Source organism: Brachionichthys hirsutus, chromosome 11 (genome assembly GCF_040956055.1).
Source record: "Brachionichthys hirsutus isolate HB-005 chromosome 11, CSIRO-AGI_Bhir_v1, whole genome shotgun sequence".
Classification (NCBI taxonomy): Eukaryota; Metazoa; Chordata; class Actinopteri; order Lophiiformes; family Brachionichthyidae; genus Brachionichthys; species Brachionichthys hirsutus.
The window spans coordinates 12,458,770-12,478,194 of NC_090907.1; the positions used below are offsets into that span (position 1 = coordinate 12,458,770).

Here is a 19,425-nt window from a genome sequence, read left to right on the forward strand (position 1 = left end):
CCGTTTTGTCTTTTGAATGAAGAAATGCATTAATTTCGGGTAGCAGCTCGTAAAAACGCCTCAAGGCTCTGCCGGGGGCAACCATCGGACCTCTGTGTAGTACAGCACATCTCCGTGCGCAGACTCAGTTCAGACAGGAGTTCTTGGAACTGCCTGTGTTTAAGTCCCTTTGCTCTGATGAAGTTTATGCATGACACCACAACCTTCATAACAGAATCCCACATCAACACTTTGCAGCGCAGTGCTTGCTGGTGAATTAGGCAGTGGACTTGTAGCGGAGCGGTGAGACCCCGTTCTTCCGTCTCCCGCTTCATGCGTCCTATTAGACCTCGAGACACGCCCACCATACTCGGAGCCCCGTCAGTTGTGATGCTGGCCAGCTTCGACCAGTCCAGGTCCAACTCTTCCATGGTTTGGCACACTTTGCCAAAAATATCCTCCCCCGTCGTAGTCCCTTTGAGACTTTGGAGGGCTGCCAGCTCCTCGCACATCTCAAAGTTTGCGTTAACTCCACGAATAAAAATGAGCAGCTGCGCTGTGTCCTGCACGTCCGTGCTCTCATGCTAATGAAAAAAAGTAAAATTCTTTCGTCTTCCGCTTCAGCTGGCCGTAAACATTCGCCCCGATTTCTTCAATGCGCCTGGTGATTGTACTCGCCGACAGACTCACGGCATTAAAGACGTCGTTCTTCTCGGGACACACCTCCTCCGCGACGGCGTCAATACATTTTTTTACAAACTCTCCATCAGTGAAAGGTTTACCGCTGCTTGCTATCAGTTGAGCAACCCGAAAGCTGGCCCGAACGACTGCCTGGTTCCGCTGAGCTTGGCGTACAAATGTATTCTGCTGCACTAACAGTCCATTTTTTAGCTTTGAGAGTTTTTCTGTTCGCATTTGGCCTTGCAAGCTATCATAGTCTTTGTGGCGGGATTCATAGTGTCGGCGCAGTTTGTATTCTTTAAATACCACCACCGAATCTTGACAGATGAGACAAACAGCCTTTTCTTTGCATTGCACAAAAAAATAATTGTTTGTCCACCGCAGGTTAAATACTCTGCATTCTGAATCAATTTTTCTCTTACCTAACCGTTTCGTCATGATTCCGTTCTCTCTTTGACAGGTGGGGGGGGGGGGGGGGGGAGGAGGGGGCTACGGGGTTTTTTTCTGGCGGGGGGCCAGATAAGGGCACTGATTGGTAATGTTCAGGGGGCCGGGCCAAAAGTGGAGGCGGGCCTTACCCGGCCCACGGGCCGTGGTTTGGGGACCCCTGATTTACACCAACAGGCTATTGATCAGTTCAGCATGGAGACGATGCGATTGGTGGAGAGGGGAATTCACAGAGCTGTCAATAAGCAGTGTCAGAGCTATAGGCTTAATGCAAAGCTGTTGCTCCTCAAACGATCAAAAAAATAAGAAAACAAACAAAATATAATAATAATAATAATACATTTTAATTAAAGGTGCCTTTCTCGGCATTCAAGGACGCCACAAATACACACACAACAATAACATCTAGAATAAGAAATTAACTGTACAGGAAATAAATTCGGAAAGTTATATGGATTCTGACTGCTGATTTTTTCTTTTTGATCCGCAGCCATTTTTGGTAGCGACAGTCACCTCCAGGCCCCGATTCACCATATCTTTTCCATTTAAGCGATCGAGTTTCTCCCGATGGAGCCGGTTAAAATCATTGCACGTTGATTTAAGCGCAGCACGGAAGTCAGCGATCAATGTAGTGAGCCGCTCAAACGCTGCTTGCTTCTCCACCTTCAGCGCTTCCTTGGCGACGGTCACCTCTTGAGCCAGCTTCACCTGATAATGATAAATATGATGAATATATTTATGAGATAGAATGTTAGAGTACAAGTACAGTAATATGTATTACAGTACAAGTACAGTCAAACAGTTGTATGTATTACAGTACAAGTACAGTCAAAAAGTAGTGTGTATTACAGTACAAGTACAGTCAAACAGTAGCATGTATTACAGTACAAGTACAGTCAAACAGTTGTATGTATTACAGTACAAGTACAGTCAAAAAGTAGCGTGTATTACAGTACAAGTACAGTCAGTAGAATGTATTACAGTACAAGTACAGTCAAACATCCTGTCTAAGAGGAGCATTTCTAATCATTGACATTTAACAATACCAATAAAATACCAATAAATGGGGGGGAGGGGGGGGGGGGGGTGTTGATCCGGAGAGAGTCGTGATGACTATCTCCGTTTCTGCCCCCCTAAAAGGTGTATTTTTAGGGCCGTTTTGAAGGAGGCCAAAGAGGTGCATGTTTTGAGGGCAGGAGTCAAGCAGTTCCACCCTTAGGGGGCAGTATTGTAATGCACACCTTCTCCTTTTCGTGGTGACCTCTGGCCTTCTCCGCCTCTTCTAAGAGATCGAGTTTCTCCCGATGAAGCCGGTTGCAATCATCGTCCGATGATTTGAGAGCAGCACGGAGTTTAGCCATCCCTTTGCTGGTTCTCTGAAGAGTTGTGGAAACTATGGAGGGATAAAGCTGATGAGTCAGGCTGGATGCACAGTAGCATAGCATAGTAGCATAGCATAGTTAGCTCTGGCTAAACCTTCCTTTCCACAGGATGAGCTGATAGACTTGGCCGGTTGTTTCCCTGCCAGCGCTGTCCATGGTCCTAAAACATCATGATAAACCGGAGATTCCAGGAAGTCAGTTTTCTTTTTATTGTTTGATCGCCAACTGCACAGAAATCAGTAAAATGAAAACCGTAGAGCCAAGTGCGGGTCTGCAGAGAAACGGTTTCGGCCTCGGCAGCGGTGATGGCGTTGCGCGCGCTCCCGACACCCGCAGAAGAGAGAGAGCGTGCCGGACAGCAAATGGCGGGGCGTTCATAGACGCTCCGTCACAACCTACAAAATCGTTTTCTTGTGTTGCTTATAAAATAAAAAGTGTCCAGCGGTCACCCACGTCGACTTCTTTACACGCTTTTCTAACCTTCCATATGCTTCTGCCGCAAACAGTCTTGTCTCGCTTAATCGCTTCTATCCTTCATGTTCACGTTTTTTTGTGTTATAAATTCCACCTTCTTGTTTTTTAATCCAGGGTTCTTGTCTTTTACTTCAGGGTTCTTGTTTTTTAATCCAGGGTTCTTGGTCTCGATGTGCCGAAGCAGTTTTGAACCCTTCATTGCCTCGTTAACAAAGCAAGGCAGCTGTAGATGAACCCGAGTTTTAAGTCTGACTCCTGGTTTGTCTGCTAAAAGAGGTTTTATTTTCTTGGAGGTCGTCAGGTGCCTCTCCTTCCTCCTCAGTTGGACTTTCCCATTAGCAAAGAAGCTCTCCAAAGACGTTTGTGTTTTAATTTAATTTTCGCGAGTTCACGTCTGTTTTTAGTAGCGTATCACGTAAAGCAGCGGCCCCCAACCACCGGGCTGTGTGTGTGCTGAACGTTCAAATTGTTTTTTTGTTTTTTTTCGATTATCAGTCTGAAGATGTTTTATTTTGGAACTTGACTTCTGTGCGGAATGATGCACAGACGTCTGCATACCTCTGTGCGTCTCGACAGGTCTCGGTCACGTGATAGGTTAGTTTGTGCGATAGAAGAGTTTGAGCGGTACTTCCCGACCACAAAAGACCGACGGACTGCAAAAGAATGGATCCGTGACCCATTTGTGAACAAATGTGGTGAATCGAGCCTGTCCTGCTTCCATTTCTAACTTCCTATCTTTGTGGAGCGGGATTTTCTGCAGTGACCGCAACCAAAACCAAACTTGGGGTGTTTTTGTCTCCCGTTACCCCTCGATAGGACCGGCTCATTGCAGAGAAACAAAGTCAATGCTCCTACTAATTTGATTGACTTGTTCACCTTGTTATATAGAAATGATCGGGTATTTCTCCTTCGTTGAATGCTGATTGTGAGTCGCTATATTTAAAAATAAACCTCATCAGTGCAGTCACTTGAATTGAGTTTTTTATTATAATTATTTCTTATTAGAAAGTATTTTTGTTCTAAAATAAATACTTTCTTTTACAGAGATGTTGATTATTAATTTATGAACAAAATGTTGTTTATTGTCTGTTGATTTGCATTTGCAATAAGACCACTGCGGATTATTTATTATTCGACTACGCCAGGATGGCTGCGTCATTAACGATTATCGAGCAAATTGTCTTAGATGAAACCGGTCCCTGGAGCAAACAAGGTTGGGGACCGCTGACGTAAAGCATGAAAATTTACAGGTGAATGTTATGTTGGTGAAAATCCGGTCGTTTTTCAAAATAAAACACCTTTTAGACGGACCTGTACCGGGCCGCGGCCCAGTGGTTGGGGAGCACTGCTGTAAATGAGAAAAATCATAAGTATGAACCAAAATTTGTGATGGGAATAAATTAACACATCTATTAATGTGGAAAAGTTCCATTCAAATGCACGCAAGAACTGATATAAAAAAAAAGCAACCGAAGTAGGCAAGATAAAGAACATTCCCCAAATCAATGCCGCGGAAAAGATGGCACTTTCAGGATCAGCACTGGACAGCTCCATATGTAGCCGACTACCTATGGAGCTGTCCAGTGCTGATCCTGAGCGCCAGCATGTGCTGATCAACATATCAGCACATGCTGGAAAAAACTAAAAAGCTCAAATAACTTTCAATAGTCACCGCCAGCAGATTATTGATTTCCTGACTGCAGCGTGTTGCTATTGTTATTGCCATGTCGCTGAATTTTTCTGTTTGATCAGTTCACTACTTTAGTTACAAACATTGCATATTCAATTGTATAGGTGTAAAAATATATGGATAGATTATTGTTGTTATTATAATATAAATCCATTCAATTGATCAGGTTAAGAAAACTACACTACTCCATTGATCAATAATCAAAATTATTCAAGTAAATAATATAAAACAACAAAGAAAGACAAATATCATCCAACACAAGTCATGGCATTAACTTTGTTGAAAACTCTTTTGTCACAGTTGAGAGGAGCAGAACTGCAGTCCAACCAACAAATGTGGGCTGTTAAGAACACGTGACAGATGCAGCATTTTACAAAAACAAATGTCTGCACACAGCTCTCGCGGGTCACAAAAATTACTTGAAAAATAATTGATGAAAAATTGCCTTTTCATCAATGTCTTGGGGTTCTCTGTAATCTTATAACAAATTAGAGATGCGACATGAAACCACAACATCTCAGTAGATGCTCTTTGGCACTTACCGTTGGACTGAGTCCATATTGTTTGAATGATTCTAGAAAGGACCGAGTTCATCTGACTGTGAAGAGGGCGGCTGTGGCTCAGTTGGTAGAGTGGGTTGTCCAGTGATCAGAAAGTCGGTGGTTTGAATTCCAGCTCCCCAGGAAGCTGAAGCGGGCTGGACTCTCCTCTGTGCTGCTTGCAAACTTTTACCGGGCCACGATAGAGAGCATCCTGTGTCTCAGTGCGACCGTGTGGTACGGCAGCTGCACGGCGCGGGACAGGAAGGACCTATCCCGGGTGGTGAGGACAGCTCAGGGGATTGTGGGTCACCGTCTGCCTGATTTGGACTCTGTTTACACCTCCAGAGTCCAGAGGCGGGCCAGAGGCGGGCCAGACGCATCGCCACAGACCCCACCCACCCGGGCCACAAACTGTTTGTCCCGCCCCCATCAGGGAAGCGGTTCAGGACAATAAGAAGCAGCACAGCGAGGCTCAGGAACAGCTTCTTCCCCCGGGCTGTGAAAGCAGTCGTTCCCCTGTAGCGATCTGGGACTCGGAATGCTCTGTGCTCTGTGCCTGTCCCGCTGTGCTGCTGTTGCTATTTTGTAGTATTTGCTGGATTCTCTCTGTGTATATATATTGTTGTTTTAGGAGAGATTTGGGTTTTTGTTTTATGTCCCGATGTGTGTCTGAAGCCGTGGGCCTTCACACGATTTTGTTATGTTAGCATAATGATAAAAAACTCTTGAATCTTGAATCTTTCATCGCTTCAGCCCACATTTTTGACTTCTTAGAGTCCATTGCCTCTTTAAATGTTTTAGGCATGTCATAAATCACCCTGTATAAATAATTTACACTTCCACATTCGTCATCATTACACTCAGCTTTACACTGGTACTCCTTTAAATATTCTGGAGCCTTTCTCTGCCTTTTAGGATACCTCCTTTCTCCCTGAGTACTATCTGCCTGGGTCGGACCTGCCTCAGCGGTCTCCTCAACACAAGGCTCTTTACTCTCCTTAGGCTGACCCTGGTTGGCGACCTCTTGTGGTGCATCACCGTAACGCTCCATGTCATCCCCCATATCACAGTCTGTCTGAGTGTGGCTATCTGCGCTACTTTTAGTGATGAATTTTACCAGCCTATGTTTTGGGACTTTTCCTGTCTCCGGATAATACACATTATATGCTGGACTGTATTTATCATAGCCAATAAAAATTCCCTTATCACACCTGGAACCCAGCTTCTTTTTATCCTGCTTATATGTGTAGCACTCAGAGCCGAATATTTTCATGTTGGACAGGTTAGGTGTTTTTCCTGTGAAAACACGGTAAGGTGTTTGCTCCAGCCGCTTGCTGTAGCACCTGTTCCGGATTTGAGCTGCTGTCTGTACGGCATATGTCCAGAGCTGCTTTGGGAGGCTGCTCTCCAATAGCATACATCGTGACATCTCAAATAAGGTTCTCCAGCTTCTTTCAGCAGTTCCGTTCTGATGAGGTGAGTAGGGTGCACTCGTCTCGCCTGTCCCGCTGTGCTGCTGTTGCTGTTTTGCACTATTGCTTGCTGATTCTCACTCTCTTTGTGTATATATATATATATATTGTTGTTTTAAGATGATAATCTGATTTTTGTTTTTGATTATACCGATGAGTGCCTTAAGCCGTGGGCCTTCACGCGATTTTATTACGTTCGCATAATGATAATAAAGTATCTTGAATCTTGAATCTTATACACCCAACCACGAAATGTAAAAGTGAATCGGGTGTTGATGTGTATTTTTAACTGATTCTTGAATCAATAAATGGACTTGGAATAAATGTAATATTTTTCCTGACCTCATTCTGGATCAGATCCGGAAGACATTTTTCATCATAGCGCATCTCGGACCCCTTTATGACCAGGATTTTTGCCGAGTGAATTTGAATGCATATCCTCCATTATAAGTAAATGGGAAAATTCAGATTTTAAATATTTAAGCAACAAATGATCTTTAAGAAAAAAATATTTACAACATAACAATAAAGAATATATACAGTTGTGTCGTCAGGCAGATGAATTACATCTGCTTAAAGACTGCAGTCACTGCACTCTCTGCATCTTGCTCGTTACTCCCTGCCTCTCTCTCTTCCTTTTCTTGCCCTGCACAGAAACATGAAGTCCAGTGAGATCTCGGCTCAGACGACCCGTGTGTGTGAGCCGGTGTTGTCGTCGTGGTGACGCTATATACTCACGTAGTTACTTTTTCCCGTCCATTCTGGGTGCTGCTGCAGGTGCAGTAATTTCTCTCTTTCGGCTCGAGCGTAGAATTTATTTTGCTCCTCCAGTGACAGCGACTTCCACTGTGGACAGATGACAAACACACACAGTCGGTCATAACGCGGAACACACACTAGCACACGCAATGATGATGCAGCGATGATGCAGCGATGATGCAGCGAACACAGGAAAAGATTCATCTCTGCTCAGCGCTATAAACGCATGGATGCAGACGGAGCCTCTGTCCAAACCGTGGCTTTCATTTCTGCAGCGTATTTCGCTGTTAGACGAAACTGATGAAATGTGAGCGTCCCAAACGTCCTAAACTAAACGTCTTACCTGCCGCCCCAGCGCTGCATTCACGGCGCCACTCCCCAGGCGTCTGATGCTGGGGTCCACAAACGGCCGATGCTCCCTCAGGAACAGCATGAAGGCGTTTGGAGGCTTCTTCACGTATGCACGGCCGTCGTCCAAATTGCTGTAGGTACGAATCCTGTCACACATTTAGGGCGCCCAAGTCAACAGAGTGATTCACAACGTGTGTTGGTAGAAGACATTTTAGTCTGAATTGGAGAATGAAGAAGAGTCCATTCAGGATGAAAGTGCCCAGAGAGAGGGAACTCACCGTTTGGTCTTGGATTTGGAGGCTCCATCTGGAGGTGGAGCGCCGTACTGGCAGAACACGGCCTGTGGGAGAACGTAGAGCGGTTCTCCGTTCCTTCAGAGACGAGACAAGCGTTAGATCACAGAAGCAGCGTGAGACCGTCAGCGGCTGCTTTCATTCTGTCCGGCACTTACAGCATTCCAACAAACTGCCGGTGCTGGTCCATGCATGCAGGGATGTTCACCACTGGGAGGTCCTGAACCTGCATGCATGAGCAGAACATGGTGCTTAGATGAGCTTCCAAGGTGTCACCTGGGTTACCCCCCCTTAAAGATTTACATTGAAGGAGAAGAAGAAAGTGAATTGTGGGGCTGGACTTACCGTTGGTGGAGGAGCAGCAAACTGTGGAGCGTTCCAGGACATCTCCGGTGTCTGGAGGTTCTGTCCACCCATCTGACCCGGCATGTGCTGTGGTGGAGCAGCAGGGGGGTAACGGTGGACCGTGTTCGGGACGTTCCCCGGGGGGCACGCACCCTGTAGGTTCTCTGCTGGGTCACTGCTGGTTGACGCTGTGCCCGGATCCTCCTGCATGGAGTCAAAAAGCAGTTTGAGTTCCTGCTCCAGGGAAGTCCTGTACTCACCCTGGTTCTGTGGGTCCGGACGGTCCGACTGTTCAGTCTCAAATCTGCGGTCGTGTTCGGGCGCTTTGCTGCTGCAACACATACATTCAACGTTAGCTCATTCATGGAACTAGAATTAATGCCAGGATGAAACGGTCTGGAGGGAACTCACCGTATCGTCTCGGATTTGGAGGCTCCATCTGGAGGAGGAGCGCCGTACTGGGAGCCCACGGCCTGTGGGAGAACGTAGAGCGGTTCTCCATTCCTTCAGAGACGAGACAAGCGTTAGATCACAGAAGCAGCGTGAGACCGTCAGCGGCTGCTTTCATTCTGTCCGGCACTTACAGCATTCCAACAAACTGCCGGTGCTGGTCCATGCATGCAGGGATGTTCACCACTGGGAGGTCCTGAACCTGCATGCATGAGCAGAACATAGTGCTTAGATGAGCTTCCAAGGTGTCACCTGGGTTACCCCCCCTTAAAGATTTACATTAAAGTAGAAGAAGAAAGTGAATTGTGGGGCTGGACTTACCGTTGGTGGAGGAGCAGCAAACTGTGGAGCGTTCCAGGACATCTCCGGTGTCTGGAGGTTCTGTCCACCCATCTGACCCGGCATGTGCTGTGGTGGAGCAGCAGGGGGGTAACGGTGGGCTGCAATAGGGACGTTCCCCGGGGGGCACGCCTCTGGTGGGTCACTGCTGGGTGACGCTGTGCCCAGATCCTCCTCCATGTCAAGCACCATGTTCAGTACCTCCTCCAGGGAAGTCCTGTCCTCACTCCGGTTCTGTGGGTCCGGACGGTCCGACTGTTCATTCTCATATCTGAGGTCGGGCGCTTTGCTGCTGCAACCGGCAACACACACCAACGTTAGCTCATCCATGGAACAGCGTTAATGTTTGGGCTGAAACGTTGTCCTGAATAAACTGCAGGACAGGAAGTTTTTTTCATCTAAATAAACTCTTATTGATCCACAATTAATAACATCCAAAACAAAGTTGGGTCATTCCTCGCTATTGGCGACTTTTCAGTGCGCTAACCTTTGTGAAAAAAAGAATGCATTTTCTGTGTTTTTAACATTGTATCAGTGAAATGACATATTGAACCTTCAGGTACTTGTATTGGTCGAGCTCAAGCACTTCAATAAAAATTAGCATTGAGAAATGAACTGTGAAAGTTTATAAACCTAACAGGGTGGAATTGTTATAACTAAATTAGCCATTGCTCCATGAAAGAGCAAACTTATCTATCGGTCTCTCCAGACTTAAACAGGACTTTAGTCTCTAGATCAATGAATGTTTTGGAATTTTTTCAAATGTGGTTTACTTTCTTCATAATTCAGACTAACAGGGTGGAAATTTAAGAGTAGGACATACAGATTAACAACATGAAACGGACTCAACAAGACTTTTCACGCTTCCATCTCGCCGTGCACGCGAGTACCGACGCACATCCTCGTGACTGACAGAGATCACTCACCACTCATGTTGTGTGTTTGGCTCCATCTCTCTGTTCTTTCTCTCTCCTGCTGTGCGACTTGACTCTCTGCTTCCCTGGACAACAATGAGAGTCTGCAGGTTCGACAGCTTCATATTCCTCCGCCACCAACTGACGCTTTGAGCTGGACGAACCGCTGCTTGTCAACGACAACGCGTAACACTGCTGCACGCCCATGCTGATGATTTCCACAGGTGTTTCAATACCTGCGTTCTGCGTGTTTCTAAATTGAATGTGGGGGGACCCCCACGATGGGTCCGTCCACCCCGCGATACCCTTAAATAAACCAGACATTTTACAATAAAAACAAAACGAAGAACATTGTCTTGATATGTAATGGTGATATGCTATGTGACCAGTAGGGGGCACTGCAGGATCACGGATGGAGCATGAGGAATGTTTATAGAGACGGCGACATTAAAGTTAGAGCGCGAGCTCACATGTTCATTAATAAGTCTCCTGATGATTTAAGATGAACAACACAAACATGATCTGAATTGATTTAGTAACATTTATTTTCAGGGCTCGTGTGACGTGCGTGTGTTCCCTCCGATCAGCTGATTGACGTGGTGTTTGAGCAGGTTCCGGCTCCAGACGCGCGATGCGCCGGTTCTCGTGGGTTCCGTCATTTTGTCCGTGGGCGCAGTTGATGGAGGAACATGTGCTGCTACAAATGAGCGCTAAAAAGCGCAAGGCCGATCTCCCCTTAATAAAACCCACTTGGACCCGATGGATTCCGCTGGACAAATGTCCTCCAGTCTGTTCCTGCATGAGGTTCATTCACACCAGCTCTGGGCTTCATGATGGACGCGCTGCTGCTGCCGCACACCAACATGACCGGGTCTCCGTGTGGAGCGCTCATTAAATCACACAGTGTCATGAGGTCATGCAGCGGGAGAGAGAGTGTGTGTGTGCGTGCGTGTGACCCGGCGCTTCCTCTTCCGTCTCTGCAGACGCATCTTCACATGTACATAACTATACAGCACTCAGAGACCGGCCGTAACGCTTCGAGTTATGCTGCTAACAGAGAGACGGACAGATTTATATTATAAATATTATCAAGAGTGTAAAAAAAATTGCATTCGGCTTCCTTGAGAGTCCAAAAAAAAAAAGGGACCGGCTGTGATTTCATGGAACCAGCATTAGTTCAAATGGAACCAGTTTCAAACCCGGCTGTTTATTAGTTCCTCCTCCCGGTGCTTAACTCATACGTTACACTAACTAGTTAACTAACACTAACTAGCTGAGACGCAGCGGCGGCGTTAGGGATGTCCTGTTCCTCTTCGCTTCCTGTCCGCTCCATTGTTCTCCAAGGCAGCGGGGATGAATCTCCTCCTCATCATCATCTCTTTGTTCTGATCCGCACCAAGGTGTCCACCCCAGGGCCTTCGTTTGCCCATGCCCGTCATAGACGGACAGGAACAAACCGGAAATATACTCAATGTCACCGTTAGCGAAACGCTCCCCAGCAGAAACTAGCGTGTTTCACGGCCAATCAAAGCGTGCGCGTGATGGAGGAGGTCAAACATGGCCTCCAGCCGAGTCACGACATTCTGCAAATGGGACTAAACCGAAATGGAAAGATCAATGGAGTGAAGGGAGGCCCGGGCCGACGGCCTCCTCCGGATGCGGAACTCAAACATCTATATATACACACCGTAGATAAAAAGTACGTTTACACATGCGGGCGTTTGTAATTCTGCTTTACATCCAAGGCATTTAATCGCTCATGTTCCATTATGATGATTAGTTTTATTTTGGTTGTCAGATTAAGACAAAAAATACAACATAAACAACACAAAATATATATTACAACCAAAAAAGGAATAGGCAGAAACAATGCTTATTGTAGCCAATCCTATAATGCATCATTAGATCGGCTTTACATATAAAATTATTTATGCACTTTTCCTATATTCATTAATTATTTGACACTTGAGACGCTTAAATTGAATCATCAGTTAACTCATTCCAGTTTCACTCCACAAACACACAAAGCTGCGTTCCACAAACACACAAAGCTGCGTTCCACACACACACAAAGCTGCGTTCCACACACACACACAAAGCTGCGTTCCACACACACACAAAGCTGCGTTCCACACACACACAAAGCTGCGTTCCACACACACACAAAGCTGCGTTCCACACACACACAAAGCTGCGTTCCACACACACACACAAAGCTGCGTTCCACACACACACAAAGCTGCGTTCCACAAACACACAAAGCTGCGTTCCACACACACACAAAGCTGCGTTCCACACACACACAAAGCTGCGTTTCACATTTATGTCCACAGAAACAGTGAAAGTCCATTTAAGTAAACTTCTCTTCAAATGGCATACACGTTCATAATGTAGATTTTTTACGGCAGGATTTGAGGTTATTTCTTAAGTGATATTATTCCATGTCAGTTAATGCACATTTACGTTTGTGTGTATGAGTCACCAGGAGGCATAAAGCACATTCATAGTCCTACTTGGAGCCTGTCGCCATTGGAGACCTGCAGTGTGACCCGATGTCCTTCTCTCGTCTCCATCCGTTTTGGGGAAGTGACGCTAACCTGGACCCCTGAGAGCCTAAGCAGCGGCCTGACGCGCCTTCCCCACCCGCTTCCTCTGGCTGTAGCGGTCGTACACGTCCAGGAACATGTCCCGGCAAAAGATTCGAGCGCTCAGTTTGGAGCAGATGAGGAACGAGCCGGCCATCTTGCGGTGGAGGGAGTACGATTCTTCTGGGGGGGGAGTGAGACGGTGGCGCAGCATGACGGGGATGAGGCTCTGGATGCGCTGGGTGGTACTCTGGGTACCGAAGTCAAAGGGTTCCGAGGACGCGAAGGGTTCTCCGAGGATCATAACCGCCTCCACGTGGGCATTCTCAAAGGCCTGGTGGGACGCATGCAGACGCGTCGCAGTGAGAGCGAGGTCGGAAGAGACGCAAATAAAGAGAGACGACCGGAGACGGACGAGGACAAATCAGAGACGGAAACGCTTCACCTTGGTCTCGAAGCCCGTCAGGAATTTCAGGTCCTTTGATTTGGCGAGAACAGTGGCTCCATCTCCCACGGAGGCGGCGTGCACCACCTGAGCACACAGCACACGCACGCGGTGTTCCAGAGGCTCATTAATGGCGGGGGGGGGGGGGGGGGGGGCATGCAGCTTGACAGACATCAAACAGTCCAGACGTTTTCAACCTAAGCGTCAGACAAAGGCTTTTATTTTGTCATCTCAACGGCATTCCGTGTATTTTACAGCATTTGGTGGAGCATAATCTGCACGGATTAAATTCAATGCCTCACTAAATGTTCTAATTTACTAAGCAAATCTACAGAGACCGATCTTTTCTCCGTGAGTCAGCATGATGGCGACCGCAGCAGAGCGAGATTATCTCGTGTGGCATGAAAGGAAAACGTCCAATTACACTTTCTGTCAAAAGTGTCGAACCTTAAAATCATCTAATCTGCCGAGCACATAATCTGATACTAGATTATGTGCATTTACATTCAGTTCTCTATCTATCCATCGCTGACAGGAATCTTGCTGCATAAATCATGGCATGAGCTGCACGGGGGGGGGGGGGGGGGTTAGTCATTTTAGAGTCTCCCTACCTGTATGTAGTCATCCGTGAAGGACTCTGGGTAATCTCTGCATGCTCCAAAGTCCAGAAGAATCACCTGCACACAAGATGATATTTGTTCCGTCGCATCGCATGCGTTACGGTTTGGTGGATTTCAACGCCTTCTCCGCCTTCTCTTCCTGCGACTCAGCTGACTTTGTCGGTGTCCGAGTTGTAGAAGAAGTTGGCCCAGTTCGGATCCGTCTGCATGAACCTGAACTCAAACAGCTCGGTGAGACACAGCTGGAGGATTTTGAAAGAGATCTGGAGACATGAAAAGAGGTTACGTTGCCATCATCCGTCGCTAAATCTGCAGATTCTTTTCTGTGGGGGCCGTCTCCATGACAACGTGCTTCTCAAGCAGCCGCCCTTCAGACACGTACTTTCATCGGCAACGTTAGACATTTCTACGATGAGCATCAAGCGGGGACAAATATTCACGCTTACAATAGAGGCCGCCCAACACTTTTAGCTGCTTTATTTGTACATTTGTACATTTGTACAATGTACATTGTACATTTTGTGTTCATAAAACATGACACATAACTGATACACGGCAGGAACAAGTTTGGGCCCATTCCAGGAGGAGGGTGTGAACGGCCACTATAAAGATCATTGCCGTAGACCATCCGGGACTCTCCTCCCCAGTAAACGTGATTCGTTCTGTAATCCCGACTCGTTATCGAAACTTAGCATCCCCACCTATTATATTGTCCTCCTGCAGCAAATTGCCAGTGGCTCCGCCCACCTGTCGTGCATCCCTTTTTTGCAGCAACATCGAGGACCCTCATACCTGGTTCCGGGCCTCCTGGTCTAGATTCACGCAGTGGTCCAGTGGGACTCCCTGCACGAGCTCCATGGTCAACACCCCGGAGGCCGAGAGCTCATCAATCACCTCAGGGACCTCGAAAAAGTCATGCCCCTCCAACAGGGACCTGGAGGCGGGACAAAAAGACGACGACAACCTGGTCCCGAGATGTGAAACCATTTAGGAGATGTGAACATTCGTGATTCAACTTGGTATAAAGTAATGCGCCCCACTGTAGTAATCATGACAGTAATATCAATAATACTGCAGAATAAGATCATGGGAGTAAATACATCTCAAACTGCTTAATTGGGCAGGTTGATGCAGCGAACGCCGAGCGGAACGCCGAGCCGTACGTCAGGCTCTTTAACCGTTCTTCAGCATCACAGAATACCTGGCGTGCTTTTGCCTTCAGAAACCCACCTGAACCTCTTGGCGCACTCCGCCTCCCTCCTGTAGTCGCACTCCCACGCCAGCTCCCTCTGAAGCACTTCTAGGCTGCTGTCTGCAAACAGCCCTGCAGGAAACACAAAGTCCAATCGGACACCAATCTTCCAACACAAAAGGATTCCTGCAAATTAGCTAAACTGGATTTTATTTTTTATTTTGTTTGTATACAGATGGTCGTCACTTAACGACGACTCGGCGTTACGATGGGCTTCCTGGAATATAAAAGTATGCGTTTAGTGACGAGGGATCGCTGTTGCAACGGGCGGAATCCACGCGCTGTGGCGTTGTTATGCACGCCGTCCATTTAACAAGTCACAGAAAGGGGAGGAGAGACGTGACAGTTCTTTTTATCCTTCTCCCCTTTCTAAACGTTGTTTCCCCGGCTCAGAATGGCCGCCGCTACGTTACCGTGTATATTTACTTTACACCGATACGAATGCAATGCTGGCCAAGTTGCCGGTTAACAGCGGTTTTCGCTTAACGAGGAAATGGTTTAATGACGGGGTCTTTGGAACGTAACTCCATCGCTGAGCGAGGACCACCTGCATGTGCGCTGCAACGGTGCGCATCACTGAATCCCAAAAACAACTGCGACTCTTAATTAAGATGAGTCATTAAACATTTTGTTTGATTTTGAACACGCAGTTTGGAAACACACAGCGTACTGCGTCCCCTACCTGGGGTCTGAAACTATAGCACCACGCCATGGTCTAAACCAGACCTGGGCATGTTACGGCCCCAGGGCCGCATACGGCCCTTTGGTTGACTCTGACCGGCTCGTGCAATGTTAATTGGAAATTACAAAATAAACACATTTTTTAATTTTACTTCATGCACGTATTAAAACTGCATTCAGTGACAGTTCAATATGAAGTATCTGTGATGTCTTTAGGATGCTAAGAACCTTCACACGACTTTCCAACAGTAGATTAAACTCAAAATGTGTTTTAGAGTGAATGTGACTGAAAATGTTCACTAATATGAGTCACAAATGGTGAAACGTTCACATTTAACCATTGTTTTGAGAAATCAAATTGAATAAATGAATTTTTTGTAAGGCAACCTCTTTTATTGCTTAATTATAACATATACTCTTACAAGCTTGTCAAAACAATACTATTTACTGCTTTCATTATAAAGAAATACAATTAATATCATGCAGAATTGAGTTCAGCCTTTCCAGAGAATTTACAGGAGGACTTCCTCTAATAAAAGTCGCTTGAAGTTACGATTAGCCCGGTTAACTTATGATGAAGCGATAAAAGCCCGATTACTGCACATGTTCCTTTAACTTTGAAGCTAAACAAACCCAAAGATAAATAATGTCGTATTTTACCTTCAGGGAGGACAAAGCTCATTTTAAGAATGGACATCAGGTTGTTAATATCACTATGGATGCTCTCCGCCACTCCAGGGTACTGGGACGAAGAAGAGAACAACTGATATGATGAAAGCAGATAAAAACAGGGGTATAATCCCGAATATACCCGAATACCTGAATCTTCAGGGCGACCTCTCGTCCGTCTTTTAGCACGCCGCGATGCACCTGGCCGATGGAAGCTGCAGCAAACGGTCTGTCTTCAAAGGACGATAGCTTTTCTCGCCAGCCCGGCCCCAGCTGCTCCTCCAGAACTTTCTACACAAAGCAGACCCACGCTCAAGTCTTAAAGACACGCATTCGTGTGTCTGGCCTTTGGCAGCTGCATGGCTGCTACTTGAAGACCAGACTCACATTCATCTGCCAGGGGGGCATGAAGTCTGCACTCTGCCGGACCCTCTCAAAGATCTTCTGCAGCTGGGGGTTGATAAAGGAGTTGTCTATGAAAAAAAGAACGAAAAGTTGTGTCAGAAGACAAAAACTAGGTTACTTTACAGAAATCCCACAGCTTTGAAGGCATCACCACAATGCATACCTTGAAGGCTGAACATCTGCCCAATCTTGAGTGCAGCTCCGCGGACCTTGCACAGGGTGCTGACTATTCTTTCAGCATTGGCTTCTGACAGGAGAGGAGAGTCTAACAGGGCCCCCCCATCTAGGAAACATATAAATCACTTTTAGTGCTTCATCTCAGTTCGCCTCAAACTGCCACATGTCAATAATAAAGCTCCAACTGCTGCAGATCCTTCGTAGAGAAATCTGTTCAACAACCGACAGCGTCCAACAGTTCATTTAACATCAAAGAGAAAACCAAGTACCGGTACTGGTATTATACCTCCTTTCTGTTTGCCCCCCAGTGACTGTTTTGCCATTTCTGCAATGGTTCCAAGCCCAAGTCCTACCGCGAGTCCTGCAGCAACAAACAGAAGGGAAAAACCCCCATAATATCATGGCTTCAGGTGTTTAAAGAAAAGCTGCCGTTAGTTTTATTGTAATTGCTGTCAAATTCTTCCAATTCTGGCCATGAACGCAATCTAAGCAATTTAATCCCAGCAAAAACGTACCGATTCAGGCCCGATGGCATCAACGATTATTAGTGGTCGTCCTGAACTGAGCAGCTTTACCCTTTCCTGGATACCACTTGAACCGAGGTTGTTTAATTCTCTGCCTGAGCAGATAAGATTTTGGCAGCACAGACAGCAAAGACCTGTAATTTCTACTTGAGGCATTCTCTCTCTTTTTTTTGGGGGGGGGGGTAACAATATTTAATATAATGCATCTCATGTGAATCACTTTGTAACCTTGTTTAGACAAATGCAACATACAATACATTTAAAATAAATACAAAAATATGTTGCTCTCACCACCAAAATTGACCAGCCGGCTGATTCTTGTGGCAGGCACCTTCCTCTCTTTGGCCCGGTCGCTCAGCTGATTCATGACAAAGAAAGATAATAAGACTTTCATTTGAAGCGGTTTAATATCATTCTTTCATTCTTCACCTGAAACAGATCAACTCCTCCAAACCCTTCCATCCCGAGTGCTTCAACCAACCTTCTGTCTGACGGGTCGGACCAGGGCTTTCTTGGCCTCCCGGGCTTTCTTGAGGTCCTCCGGCTTAAGCCTGGCAGCCACTGTGTCATGAACAGACCTGGTTTGGTAGTAATACCGGGGGAGATGGGTCATGTGAAGGAAGCGGGGGCTCTGTCCTGGCCAGCCCGTCCCAGGAGAACCTGCACCCGGGTGAGGAGGAACCCCTATAGACGAGAGGCACAGGTTTCGTTGCACGCGCACCGTGAACATGAAAGAACCAGAATGAGAAGAAAGTGACACTTTGATTTAGGAGTCCGGTTTTAAAGCACATTTGTGAAAGGAAAAGAAAGAATGCTGTGAAAGCTACGGACGTATTCATGAGGTCAACTCTAATTTGAGTTTCAAAACATTATCTGCAATAATCACAAAAGAAAACTTGGACTGGCCACGGACCCCGTGCACGCCAGCTTCCGTGCAGCTTAACAACCTTGCCGTGACAATACCTGCTGCAGCTCCAGCCTCTTTATGGCTTTGCTCTGGAGCATCAGGGGGGGACCCAGAGCCCCCCCTGGTCCATGCGGCTGCTTCATCAGGCTCTACATTCTCCCAATCCTCCGCATCAGGGAACACATCCTCCTTTACAGGCTGTTGCTACAGGCATGACGGGATTAGAAAAGTCATTCAGACATGAACATATCACATGTACAACACCTGGGACTGCATTTATCATCATCATCATCATCCGACGGGGACTGTTACCTCGTATATTCATATATTTGTGAGGACTTGCAGTTCTATCTATCCGAACGTGTGGAATGTATTATCAGCCAGAGGAACGTCAGCTTTGATGAGGGGGATATTCCTCGTAGCAGGGGGTTACCAACGCGGGTTAAACGGGAACTTAAACGTGCAATAGTTGCATATAAACACAGGGAACAAACCCTGTTAGTGTCTGCGTGTTACACCTACTATGGGCACGCACGCTACCAGGAGCCCCGTTTCTTTCATCTTAACAAGATGTAACAAAATGTTTTGGAAATAGGGTTGCACTATTTGGTGCCCAGACAAATGACAAATTATCGTCACAATTTCAGAGTATCTCAAGGGGACCGATTCCGTACCGCGCTGCTGTTGCTCATGATGGTGCCCAGCAGCCTTTCCACCACATCCTGCACGGCCCTGGCCCCCAGTCCCACTCCCACTCCCACGGAGGAGCTGCAGGCCACCGACCGAAGCTGCTCCCCTTGGGTGGCGATCAGAGCTGAGCCGACTTTACCTGCCCCGCGTAGCACCTGCATCATCTCTGAGAGCATCACTTCATAGAGACAGGAAGCAAGAAAGAAACTCAAGGGTTGCATGATGATTAAAAAAAAACATTTGATTTGTACAAAAACGTCCCAGAGAAACACACTGAATGTTTTAATACGCGTTATGAACACATTTCTCTTATCGTAACGACGCAGCAGCGGCCTCTCCAGTAAACACGTAT

At 46.6% G+C, this 19,425-nt stretch overlaps 1 protein-coding gene across 1 annotated transcript; it reads right to left on the bottom strand.

The window, feature by feature from the left end:
• Positions 1–11,898: 11,898 nt before the first annotated feature.
• On the bottom strand, positions 11,899–19,249 carry coq8b (coenzyme Q8B). Its single transcript, XM_068745880.1, has 15 exons — positions 19,058–19,249; positions 18,440–18,587; positions 17,958–18,160; positions 17,768–17,834; positions 17,239–17,313; positions 16,939–17,058; positions 16,758–16,843; positions 16,521–16,661; positions 16,362–16,443; positions 14,999–15,092; positions 14,561–14,702; positions 13,924–14,031; positions 13,760–13,825; positions 13,149–13,235; positions 11,899–13,037 (listed from the first exon to the last, which is right to left on the bottom strand). The coding sequence occupies exons 1-15, from the start codon at positions 19,247–19,249 to the stop codon at positions 12,732–12,734; spliced, it is 1,917 nt and encodes a 638-aa protein (XP_068601981.1). The 3' UTR covers positions 11,899–12,731.
• Between the last annotated feature and the right edge of the window lie 176 nt (positions 19,250–19,425).